This window comes from Ostrea edulis, chromosome 4 (genome assembly GCF_947568905.1).
Source record: "Ostrea edulis chromosome 4, xbOstEdul1.1, whole genome shotgun sequence".
Classification (NCBI taxonomy): Eukaryota; Metazoa; Mollusca; class Bivalvia; order Ostreida; family Ostreidae; genus Ostrea; species Ostrea edulis.
Genome location: NC_079167.1, coordinates 58672525 through 58685877, shown reverse-complemented (window position 1 = coordinate 58685877; position 13353 = coordinate 58672525). Strand labels below are relative to the sequence as shown.

Genomic DNA, 13353 nt, shown 5'->3' with positions numbered 1-13353 from the left:
ATAAATGTGATAATGAACTCATATATGAATTCATCAACTTTTATTAAGGATTAAACATTGGCTATGAAGGGGGCCTACAAGCAAGTATACCATATATAGTCCTTGGCTTCATTTTTAGAAAAAATGTTGCCTTAGGCACTCATTACCAATCCCAACCCACCATATAATTCAAGGATCCACCTCTGGTTGTAATAGGTCACTGAGTAACTAAGGTGAGAAAAACACAAAGCCAAACCATTTTTTTAATTAAAAAGTAGATATAAAATTAATACAGAGGAAGTATTGTAACATATATATATATATAAACCATACATAAATTGCATGTGTTGGTTTGAGTGTTATTGATCATGTAAATGAATCGTTCTATGCTAAGGACTGTCACAGGTAACTTGGAAAACAAAGGTTCATGTTATTGAAGATTAAAATATCGTTGAAAGACTGTGGTGTTGAATTAAGAAATCCTCAGTCCTGCAATGGAACTCTCCAGGGACTGGAAAATAGAAGAAAAAAATATGTAAATAACAAATGAGGTACAAGGGCCACAATGCTCACCCGAGTCACCTTGCTCATACAGGGATATAAAGAATCATAAGCTTTGGATACTTTAACCCTGGATCTGCTTCGTCTCCAGGGTCATGGAATGAAGAAAACTGAATCCCCAATACTTAGGGATGTTTCCATATTACTTTCAAGTCTAACTAAATCACTGCAGTTTTCAAAAGAAAAAAAAATAGTCCTATATTCCTATGAAAAGCATTAAATCCCAGTTGTGGTCTTCACACCCAGGGCCCAAGAGACATGGTTTTAACAAACTTGAATTTCATAATGCTTGGTTAAATTGAGAAATGAAATCCTTGCTTTGAGAAGAGACTTCAGAGACCTGTGTTTATCTGTAAACCCTGTAGCTCTTGTGGTACTGATTTGAAAACGAGAGTCTACATTATTTTGTGATCTTTCTATATATTCATTTAATTGTACCCTTGTACCTCTCGAGAAGTTGATATATATTTCTTCTTCCCATTCATTCTCTATTGTGCACCCCCACCCACCCCTATGACCCTAGGAGTCATGGTGTAAAGAAACTTGTATCTACACAACAAAACTATGCTTTTTATATTAATCTGACACTTTACAATAGTGACTCTTGAGAGGATGATATTTAAAGAGTTTTCCTAGTGCTATCTAAAATTTTACCCCTTTTGTCTTATCACTAGGGGTCATGATATGTACAGCTCTAAACATACACTATATAAGGACTTTTCCATATCAGTTAGAAAAAGTGTACCCCTATTCCTGAGAATTTTGTGATCATGGTATAAACACATTTGAATCTACGCTTCAAAAATATACTTTCATATAAGGAAACTTTCAAGTAAAACTAGCAATTCTTAGTTCGGCTGCTTTTGAGAAGATTTTTAAACATGCTACCCTATTGTCCAATTATCTCCCCTTGCAAAAGAGCTGGGCTATTCATTTCAATGAAATTGAATCCCTACTACCCAAGGATAATTTCTTTCAAGTCAAAAATGCAAGAAGTTAAAGTCAATGACAGACAATGGACACATTTTGATCAGAATAGCTAAATTGAACCTAGTCAATGTGAGCTAAAGTTAAATGCATATTTGGGCCTTTATTTCTATTGAGTTGGTTTACGGATCCGCCGCACTGATTTTTTGAGATGTTGGACAAAAAATAAAATGGTTTTCACTCCTTTTTATATTCCAAATGATGGTATTTTTCCTTTTTCAAAAAAAAAAAAAAAAGGAAAGAAAGAAAACAAAAAATATATTCTGCTGGGCTGGATATTTGGACAGATGCCTCCGCTGAATATCGGGACAGTCCTCCAAAAAGCGGACTTTAAATAAAATTTACTTTTCATAATATTCATGTGTCATGTGTGAAATATCAGTCAACTTTAGCCAGTGCTAACAATTATTCTGCACCTTATCAACAATGCTATTTGCTTCCAATAAGTTATCTGTTTATGAAACTAACTTCTGATTAGCATTAGTTATGCATTGCATACCAATTTGATATGTAAATCCCAAAACAAAAACCAAAATTTATTTTTAGATGGCATCCATGACGTACATTAGGTTGCACTAATCACCTAAACAAGTATAACCCTACCTGACCTTACTAAGCATACATTTTGCCATGGATACACTTTTAAATTCTTATTTATGAATTTTAAAGATATATTCTTTATAATTATGTGTAATTCTTCATATATTGAAGGAGGTTGAAAACATTTTCAACATAAATTCATGGATTTATTCATTCACTGTATGCAAATTTGTTGACTACCAACAATGAATTGATCTGACTTATATAAAATTCATAATTTTTGAATGACAGTTGACAGAGTTCATGAATTTTATTTATAACCTTAATTGACTTCATAAATAAGACTTTAAAACTTAAAAGTAAATTTTTAGACAAAATATATGCTTGGTAAGGTCAGTCAGGATTTTGGTACTTCAGGTGATTAGTGCATCCCTATATACGTCATGGATGCCATCTTTTGAATGGAAAAAAGAAGTGGTTCTTTTATTTTGGGATTTACATAACTGAATGGTAAATGATGAATATTTGAGAGTGATAGAAAGTTAATTTGATAAACAAACATTTTTGAAGGAAATAGCATTGTTGCCAAAGCGCTCATATAGTCGCTATATACCACCGTTGAAGCTGACTGTGAAGAGAATAAAATTGACAATAAAACATAGACCTCAAATCAAGTTCATTTTTATTACTTAACATTTTGTCATTTGTATTTTTTAAATAATTTTTACCGCCTCCGAACGGATTTGAAAATTTTGAAATCCGTAAAACAATTTAAAAAAAAAATTGGCCTTGGATCTTGAAGTGTAGACAGAATGTGATAATCCGTACCTTAACATCCCAGACAATCATTTGACCATCTTTTCCTGTAGTGGAAAACTTGCTGCAGTTGTCTTTAGTTCCTGAGTAAATAGACACTTGCCTGCAAAATTTCAAAATAACATCTACATTACAACATGATCTTAAAATTATTATGTCCCAAGTTAATTCAAAGTCTAAAGGGATTAAGGGATGTCAACAAGGTCAAGCTTTCAGTCCTTGGAAGTACATTACAAATATACTATCTGAACAATGCCATTATCTTGAGAATTTGGATAATGTCAAGGCCACTAGGAGAATATTTGCAAAGTTATTGTCCAGTCTATCTCTCTGTAACAAGGCAACTAAACAAGCTCATACTTGACCCAATCACCGCGTTTTGATCAATTCTAACATTTCTAAAAGGTCAAGGTCGCAATTTTTTCTTCTTCAAAACTATGGTTCAGTAATTGTTAAAGCTTGTGTGGATGCAACAGTGGTAACTTTGAATATGCCTAGTAAGGACTTAGGAGGCAGATTTAATTAATTAGTCCTGTTAGAACAGGTGTGGCTATTGTTGAATATGACAAATTGTATGTCTCATGTATTAACCAAGATATGTTTGTAAAACATGAATGCCCCCAGCAAAGGAATAGTTAAAAAATTATAACCAATGTCAATTCTTTTAACAATGATAGACACACAGATGGACAGGACAAACACAATATGCCCCTGAGGGAGAGGGATAAAAATATTAGTTGGTATTACATTTAAAACTTACAGTAAAAGAAATCAAGAAAGCTTAGTACATAGAAAATGCCTGCTGTCTATCATGTATAACATAATAATACTTTGAAACAATATTTTCCTTGTATACATTCTGGTGTTGTAATATACATTCTGGTGTTGTAATATATATTCTGGTGTTGTAATATACATTCTGGTGTTGTAATATACATTCTGGTGTTGTAACTCACGTGATTGTATTTTGGTGCTTCGTTTTTAAGTCAGTGGTGCCCTCCGCTGTTGCCTTCTTGTCCAGGTTTCGGAAACGGTTCATGGCACTGTGAAAAGAAAAGAATTGAAAATTGATTTACTGCCTTCAAATATATCTCTTCAAAAGTTGACTCTTCTTGATAATTTCCAAGGACACCAAAAAAATTTTGTTAACACATTTAACAGGAAGAGGTGGGTCAACATCAGTGTCCTTGTAATTTCAAGACTACCATGGATTACATACACACATATGAATGGACAGACACCATGTATAGAATTTTGTGATTTCCTTTTTGTTGCCCAGGATCTTGCTCCAATTCAAATATCTGTCCTCTAAATACACTATAGATAAGAAAAACAAAAAAATCAATAACTAACCTCATTGTCCCAGTCTCCTTCTCCTTTGGAATGTCAAGGTCATTGACAAAGGTCACATTCCCATCACTGTATTTGAACAATTTTGGGAGACAGTCATGGCCCTGTGAAAAAAATATGAAAATTCTTTGCATTTCACTGAAACATGTGGGTTTTTTGTTTTTGTTTTGTTATGTAACAGGAAGGGAGAAAATGCAACGGACCAGACCGGGATTCGAACCCGGGCCCCCTGAATATCTAGTCAGGTGCTCTACCAACTAAGCTAACTGGCCACCTGTGATTGAACCCGGCCGACCGCTACATTCCTCCCTCCAAGTCCAGGGGTGGTCAACGGCACCAAATCTGTAACGGGAAGGGAGAAAATGCAACGGACCAGACCGGGATTCGAACCCGGGCCCCCTGAATCTCTAGTCAGGTGCTCTACCAACTGAGCTAACTGGCCACCTGTGATCGAACCCGGCCGACCGCTACATTTACACCCTTTATTTTCAATCATTCTTTTCTGAAAAGGCAAATATTGTAACATAGTATTGCCATAAGTTACTAACTGCAGTCACAATACTGTTGGCTCCCACCCATGTTAGACTCATCATAGGAAGATAGGATCCCTTCAGTACAGCTAATCTGAAAATTTTTAGAATCATCATAAAATTGTATCAACTATTCAACAATAAATCAAAATTCATAAATGCTGTGCTCTAAACGTGGTATTCAACAGCTAAAAATGAGATTTAAGTCTGTTAAAATAAACATATTTAAGGGCCAAACTTACTCGACTAATTGAAGGATGAGTGCATAGTAGAATCAAGGGATAAAAATATGAACATGGACTACAGAACTAGAGAGAATATAACTGAATCATAATATTTATCTACAACAGTCATAAAAACTGTCAATTTAAAGCTGTATGAAACTGGATTTAGACAAGAAAATGTGAAAATATGCAGCAGGAATTTAAAGCTATGTAGAGTATGTTAAAATTTGCTGATTTTGATTGCATCAACACTCACTGTTGTTGGTTGGCTCCATTGACCACACTGATGCTGGAATCGTGACCCACAAAAGCCAACAGGTCACCATTTGCTGAGAAAGAAACACCTTGGACCCATCCACCTATAAAAAAAATTTCCAGAAATATCAGGAAAATTTCATATCCAGTAAACTTCAACAATGAGAAAGATTTTAATCTCAGTATTAAATATTTAATGAAATACAGTGGTAACCTTGCATTAATTCATTTTCTTGTGTATCAATTGCTTCCAGTGAATTCAATGACTATTTCTTTTACTTTAAAAAATGGTTTTCTCTGCGTCAAAGTTGAATTGAAATCTTTTACTGATCTACACAACACAATGACACGCCCATCTGATCAAACCTATTTCTGCATTTACCTCCTCCATTGGAAACCTCAAACATGCAGTTTGCAAAAGGCATTTTGGCCCCCCAGCAGGTTGCTGTTGGTTTGCTTTCAATTTCCTTGATATAAGCAGAGAAGATCCTACATTAAAAAAAAAAAGAACTATGAAAATTAAATTACTAATGAAACATGTTTTTGAACATGTTTTATTTTATAGCATTTTCACATTAAAATAATTTTCTTCTAAACAATTGCCATCACTTATCATTTTACAATATATCAATGTGTGATGGTTGAAAAGAGTACAACACACTAGAAATCAACATCAGAACTATAACATTGTTAACATCCTCTCTGAATTAGACTAGGGCTAAAAAACATTACCTTGCTTTAAAATCTGAAGATCCTGCAGCGATCAACACATTGTTTGGATGCCAGTCTAAACTATAATAGAAATATTTTAACTCAATTAATAATATTGCAGTTGCACCATAGAGTTTGTATATAGATTTCTGCAAGAGATGTTGTTAGACTGTTTTTCTTATTAAATAAAATAAATGACAACACATCACTTTCAAGTTAAAAGATTTATAACACAACAGTTGAATATTTCATGTTCAAAATATTCTAAGCAGTGTATAGACCGTGTGGACTGCTGTAAATTGTAGGGAACAGGTCATACCAGGTTACAGTCGATCTGATAGGTTTCTTGATGTGTTTGCTGACCCACCAATGATTTTCTTCTTCAAAATAACAAATGGAAATCAGCCTGGAGCCACTGCCAACTGCAAATTTGTCTCCTTTAGAAAAAAAAGAAGAAAAAACAGAATGAAAATTATCTTGCTTTTTACCTCAATAGTAAAACTTATGTCTTAATTCAGTTTCACAGTTACACTGGTTTAATTGCATGTGATCAGATAGCTAAATTGGTTAAATGCCTGACTGGAGATTCAGGGGTAACATATTCAAATCCTGACCTGGTCTGGTTTATCACATTTTCTCCCTTCCTATTCCAATTTGGCACCCTATGATGCAATATTTCCTAAATCTAAATCCCCTTTTAACAACTTTAGCTATTGATCTTAATTATTGTGTTTTATTCCTATTCTTAATGCACCTTAGAGTAATTTGTTTTATACAAGGCGCTATGTAAATTTTATTATTATTATTATATTATATATTAAATAAATCTAAAATGAAATTCAAAATATGCACGATACCAACATGAATGATAAAAGATATTTTACACAACCTTCTCTACTATCTCTCAAGTATTGTTCTAAAAAAAATGATGAAAATTTCAGGGAGAAATGAACATCAATGATTGCAATGTAGTTACTGACTGTTACAACTTTAGATCAAAAAGAATCTTTGACAGTTACCTGTTTAATACTTCAGCAGAGTTAAACAAAGACATCAGATAATAAATAAATCAAACACAAGGTCCAGAGTATTTACTTACCATTTAGATATATTGGTCTTCAAGTCTTGGTTGCCTTTCCATTAAAATATAGTGTACTTACATTGGTGAATAGGTGAGTGATTATCCACCACTCTGTTCATTAACCATTGACTTACCATTTGGTGACCACTTGACACAGGTGGCAGCCCGGTTGATTCTCAGAATAACCAAGCAAGGCTTCCAGTTACCATCTCGAAACTCCCACACATAAGCATTTCTATCCTGTAGAAAAAGAAGTAAAATTTACAGTTACATAGACTTGGTATACCTTCATACTACTACAAAATCAATCTTTAGTTAGTATAATTCCTTTGCTATAATTCACAATCCATTCTATTTCCTTGTTCACTTCAATCTGTATCCATTAAAAATTACACCTGTCCGTTCAACAAAAGATCCTTAGATGAAAATCATGAAAATTCTTTCACTGCTTCTTGGTTTACATTGATATTATAAACAATATATATGGTATGCCAAACTTACAGCACCACTGGTGACAATTCTATTGTTCTTGGGATCCCAGTCTATTCCTGTAACTCTCTGACCATGCTCAGACAGAGTAGCAGTCAAATCATATCCAGAGGGTGACTTTTTGTAAATTTCAATATTTTGGTCACTCCTGGATATTGCTATTTCTGAAATAGTACATAAAAATATATTACTATTGAGCCAAAACTTTTTAAGTTTGTGCTTCATCAATAACTACTCCCTTATCATTCATCACAAATTTCTAGCTCGTTACGAATTGACCCTCTATATTCTATATTTACACATGGGAGGAATCCAGAATCCCAAAAATTGTTACCTCAAATTTTCATTCCTCTCCTTTTTATAATTCAAGGACGTTAAATCTAACAATCCAGATCTCAATCAATCGAGGAAAGATCATAGTTTGTAAAAATACCTAATATCTGTTTGCACTGGCAATAAATTATATGAAGAAGTAAAGCATTTTCTGTTGTTTTTGAACCACAGGAACTTTTCCTAAATCACCCAAAATAGAAGATGTGTTCTCATTGATCAATTCAATTCACTCTTATGCTGTACTATTGGGTTATAATGTTTTGATCACGGGTGTTGCAGGCACAAAGAATTTTTTTATTAAGAAATAATCTTTAAAAATGTTCTCTGCTCTCAAACATGTGTGAGAAAAACTAAATACATGGTCTATGTATGGGATATGATACTCAGGTGACCGAGAGGCCTTTGAGCTCGGGTTTGTTGTACAATGGAATTGACCAATTTTTGCTTCTTCATGGTGCAAACAGATATTAGAATTTTTTTTTTTACAAACTATTATCTATCCTTGATTGATCAAGACCGGGATTGTAAGATTTAACGTCCTTGAAATATAAAAAGATGAATGAAAATTTGAGTTAGTGATTTTTGGGATTCCCAATTCCTTCCTTGTGTAAATATAGAATAGACGATGTCAAATTTCAATAAGACAAAAATTTCGTGACAAGCCCTGGCTTTGTGGACCGACAAGTGGTATAATTAGTTCTGCAGCTAAACATTTAGTATTACCATTGGGCATTGACTGAGCTGACGTCTCTTCATTATCTGTATAATGTAATAAGCTTTAGTGTGACTTACCTGAACCTTTTCCGTTCCATGCATGGCAGGTTATTGGAATTACCCCAAAGCTGTGAGCAGACATTGTTCAAATTAACCTAAAAAACAATTTATAAAATCCATCAATCTGCTATCAGTTTTCAAAGAAAACATCAATAAATTACATCGTGGATAACAATAAATGAAATTAAGTAATCAAACATATGTTTTAAGACTGAATGTTGATCGGCAGATTAAGGAAATAGAAACCGTTTCAAATATCGAGGAAATTCTAACGTGTCAGTAATCTTTTAAAAATCTATCTCCGACCTCCCATATCATTCATTTTATGGACATTGCATTCCATATTAGAAGAAACATACCTACTTTTGGACAAAATATCTTAAATTCGTGGACTCTGGTCAGTCAACACGAATTTCTATTCAAATCAAAATTTTCCACACGATCACTGTGGTACTCGTAACAGGAAGTAAAGTAAAGTGCACGCCCCCTGACTCATTTGCGGAAATTGAGCAGAAAAAACTAATGGTGCATTAATGATGTGCATAAGGAAGAAATCTTTGTCAAATCTAAACAATACAATCTACGAATTTTTAAAATATTTTTTTTTTTATTTGTGATGAGGAAAAATACGAAACTAAACTAGCTTTTCCTAAAAATGAAAGTTGAAAGGGCAAACTCAGTTTCCGTCTTCCTTGTCAATTCCTTGTAAGTTGTTGGCATGTACACAAACGAGGTTCGTGCTCTTTTTCTTGGAAGCTAAACATGCGTGGTTTTCAGTTCATTTTGACTTTAATTCTTTATTTTGTCGTCATCAACAAAGCAGAAGACGATGAATCAGGAGTTATTTTGCCAAGCATGTGCGAAGGTGTGTTTTTTCTCTATTCTACTTTCTATTTGTCTGCATATAAGGCCACAGTTAATATCTGTAAAGTACCCTAAGTTGTATTGTTATGCAAATATAAAGATGTGTATTTTGTACGAGATAATAAAAGATTAATCTCAATTTGGGATGACTGTATTTTAATATTTAAATTAAGGAAAAGTGCAGATGGATATTTATATATAGATCTATATAAGCTAGACTACTTCGAATATCATCTTTTCTTTAAAAAAAAAAAAAAATGGTGTACATCTGTTATTGACTTTTAATATTTATATTTGAAAAAAAACAAAAAACAGTGCTGAGTGTTAGTTAAATTATGTAGCCTTGAATAAATTATGCAAAATCAGATAGTACACTTGGCTGTTATTGATTGGTTGGTACTTGATAAGTATACACTTCCTTTTAATTCAAAGTGCTTAGATAAGGAGTCTTTTGTTATGTTTTTTGGCCCACCATATTTCAAGTATGAGTAGAATTCCATTACAAGCCCTATTCGTTGTTGAATATCTTTTTAAGAACTATCAAAATTAACTTTTAAACATTCTTACTATGCATATGTATAATGCAAATGTTGAACAGTACTATCCAGCTGATGTTATGTTGAGAATAAAACATGATTTTGCATTGTGTATTAGTATGACAGACTTCAATGAAAGAGTTAATAATTAATGCATTTATTGACTGAGGTCAAGGGCAGCATGCATTTTGTTGGACCTGTCTCGGGATTATCATGTTGCCAAAGGCCATTATAGACAAAAGTTTGGTCCAAGTGTCCACCAAAAACGAATGTTCCCAAGACAAAATCAATAAATACAATGTTATACCCTAGTAAAAGAAGAATTTGATTTTCCATTTGGAGGGTAGATAAGGTTTTCCCCAAAATCTTATCTCAGCTACCTTTTTATCACCGTTTATGTCATTCATATCAGCAATATTTGTATTAGATCAATATATGCCATTTTTGTCACCGATGTAAACATTACAATTCTTCTTATAGAGGGGTAGGAGTAATGACAAAGTCTCTGAATAATCACAGAAATTAATGAGCTGGGTTTCTGATGAACAAACTAGTTACAGATAACCAGTTAACCCAAGTACTTGTAAATATTAATACAATGAAGTCAAGCGATCCATTGGAAACTCGATGTTGGACAGAGCAGTTCTACATCAAATTCTCATTCAGACGAATGGTCCAAACATTTAGATTAATGTTGGACCTTATCGTACTAATGGTTATATTGGGTATGACAATGTTGTAAACTTACTTCATTAGGGCTTCACATTGAAAAACATTGGATTCAGGAAGCTCTTTAGGAATCACATTAATTGTACATCCATCTGTCCATCAGTCATCATTTTTTATGTGATATGGTATGTTTAACAGTTTTCAACATAAAACTTCATATTGACATTGTATACAAAAGTAGTTGAATACTGAAGGAAAACATACATTCATAAATTTTTATACGCCTGTCTTAAGACGGGACGTATTATGGTATGGCGTTCATGTCCGTCTGTCTGTCTGTCCGTCCGTCTGTTAGCTTTTTCGTGTCCGACCCGTAACTTAAATACTACAAGGCCTAGAATCATCAATCTTTGTCTGTAGATACATCTTGGGTAGAAGGTGTGTCGCACATTAAAACCAGGTCACTGTGACTTTTCATTAAGAAGATATGGCCATATATGGCAAAAACTTGTCCGGCTCATAACTTGAAAACTATTAGATCTAGAATCACCAAAATTGGTCAACTAATGCATCTTAGGTAGAAGGTGTGTCACATTCTACTTTAAGGTCACTGTGACATTTAATTAAGTTGATATATAAAAAAATGTTTTAATGGGTACAATCTATACTGTTAACAATATGTGACGGGCGTATCATGTGCCGTGGCGGTGCACTTTATTTATCATACGGTCAAAGTTCAAGGTCACAACAGACTTTGCTCTCATTATGAAACTATTAAGTTGAAAAGTTTGCAACATAGTTTATACTATTAGGCAATGAATGTCAAAGACATTGGACCTTCAGAAAAAAGCTGCAAATTCACAATCTGCTTCACTCTCATAACAAGTTGGACCAACTGTCCAGTGATGGTTCAAACTTTTATACTCACTAATTAAGTCTTCATCCCTAAAAAGCTTTTAGATAATGAATACATTGTCAAATTGAATCAAGTGTTGAGTGCAAGATAAGGTCAAACGGGTAGTCAGTCATGTCATTCAGACACCATGAAGTGGTGAACAATGACAATATAAATTTGGATGATGAACTTGAAAGAGTTATATATTATATGGATTTAAAGAAATGATGAATTTGTCAATGGCACCTTTGAGAATGAACATTGGAAAATGATTGAAATTGCTTTTCTTAAAAAGAATAAAACTGTGAAACTGTTTTTAGCTCACCTGAGCTGAAAGCTCAAGTGAGCTTTTCTGATCACCCGTAGTCCATCGTCTGTCCATCTGTGTGTCCGTCCATCTGTAAACTTTTAACATTTTTGACTTCTCAAAAACCACTGGGCCATTTCAACCAAAGTTGGCACAAAGCATCCTTAGGTAAAGGGAATTCTAAATTGTTAAAATAAAGGGCCAGGCCACCTTCTAAGGGGAGATAATCAAGAAAAGGTAAAAATAGAGTTGTGTCATTAAAAAATCTTCTTCTCAAGAACCACTGGGCCAGAAAAGCTGAAATTTACATGAAAGCTCCTGACATAGTGCAGATTCAAGTTTGTTCAAATCATGGCCCCTGGGGGTTGGATGGGGCCACAATAGGGGATCAAAGTTTTACATACTAATATATAGGATAAATCTTTAAAAATCTTTTTCTCAAAAACCCCTGAACCAGAAAAGCTGATATTTACATGAAAGCTTACTGACATAATGCAGATTCAAGTTTGTTCAAATCATGGCCCCTCGGGGTATGATGGGGCCACAATAGGGATCAAAGTTTTACATATAAATTTATAGGAAAAATCTTCTTCTCAAGAACCACTGAGCCAGAAAAGCTGATATTTACATGAAAGCTTCCTGACATAGTGCAGATTCAAGTTTGTAAAATCATGGCCCCCGGGGGTTGCATGGGGTCACAATGGGGGATCAAAGTTCTGCATACAAAAATATATAGGGAAAATCTTTAAATATGAGCCAAGGTGACTCAGGTGAGCGATGTGGCCCTTGGGCCTCTTGTTTTGTTCTTGTTCCTGTAATTTTATTTTGATCAGAAAAACTTAAGGTTTTTAATATGCAGCTTTCACATTCTACATAAAGGTTTTGTTTGTATGTATGATTTTTTAAGACCCATTTGAGAATTTTTCACTCATGAGAGACGTTAACAGCATTAGGTTAAGTGCCACAAATTTACACCTATACATGGCACTGGAGGCAGTGAATGATGAGGGTTTTTTGTCATCCCAATATTTACCATGACATAGGACAGTTACTCCTACAAGAAAGAGCCGGCCTCCTTATATTCCTCGGATATATATATGTGGTAATAAAAAATGAATAAATGAAATAAGATGAAAATGAAATGTAATGAAAATAAAAACACCAAATATATATGCATGATAACACAGAATAACTTCTAGTGCTTGGTGAATGAATAATCACTACCTCTGGTTAATATTTTATGTGGCGTTGATATCAAACCCAGGCCTCTAAGTTACAAATGTCCTAACTATTAGGCTACTGTGACTGATCATCAAAAATGTAGTTGTTTAAATAATATAAAGATGCCCATAGTTTATGGAGAAGTTGGTCTTTTATTGCTTTCATTGTGACTAAATATCTTGAATAGTTTAACTTTCGTATTTCATAGAGAGGTAGGTTATCATTAAAGGA

At 33.8% G+C, this 13353-nt stretch overlaps 2 protein-coding genes across 5 annotated transcripts in view; one reads left to right on the top strand and one right to left on the bottom strand.

Moving 5' to 3' along the window:
- Window positions 1–228: 228 nt before the first annotated feature.
- On the bottom strand, window positions 229–9139 carry LOC125667969 (actin-related protein 2/3 complex subunit 1A-like). Of its 4 annotated transcripts, none has more exons than XM_048901685.2 (13): window positions 8990–9139; window positions 8649–8725; window positions 7536–7687; window positions 7169–7274; window positions 6273–6390; window positions 5975–6034; window positions 5625–5731; window positions 5244–5346; window positions 4782–4857; window positions 4237–4337; window positions 3840–3926; window positions 2896–2986; window positions 229–490 (listed from the first exon to the last, which is right to left on the bottom strand). In XM_048901685.2, the coding sequence occupies exons 2-13, from the start codon at window positions 8710–8712 to the stop codon at window positions 452–454; spliced, it is 1104 nt and encodes a 367-aa protein (XP_048757642.1). In that variant the 5' UTR covers window positions 8713–8725; window positions 8990–9139; the 3' UTR covers window positions 229–451. The 4 variants fall into 4 exon arrangements, with proteins under 4 accessions (XP_048757642.1, XP_048757643.1, XP_056019175.1 ...); XM_048901686.2 differs by having other exon boundaries at window positions 8994–9132; XM_056163200.1 differs by lacking the exon at window positions 229–490 and having other exon boundaries at window positions 1461–2986.
- LOC125667971 (protein canopy 4-like) overlaps window positions 9126–13353 on the top strand; it is an 8513-nt gene continuing 4285 nt past the window's right edge. The window contains exon 1 of the mRNA XM_048901688.2: window positions 9126–9495. Coding sequence (XP_048757645.1) covers window positions 9393–9495 — 103 coding nt within the window. The 5' untranslated portion in view covers window positions 9126–9392. The remainder of the gene's footprint in view (window positions 9496–13353) is intronic.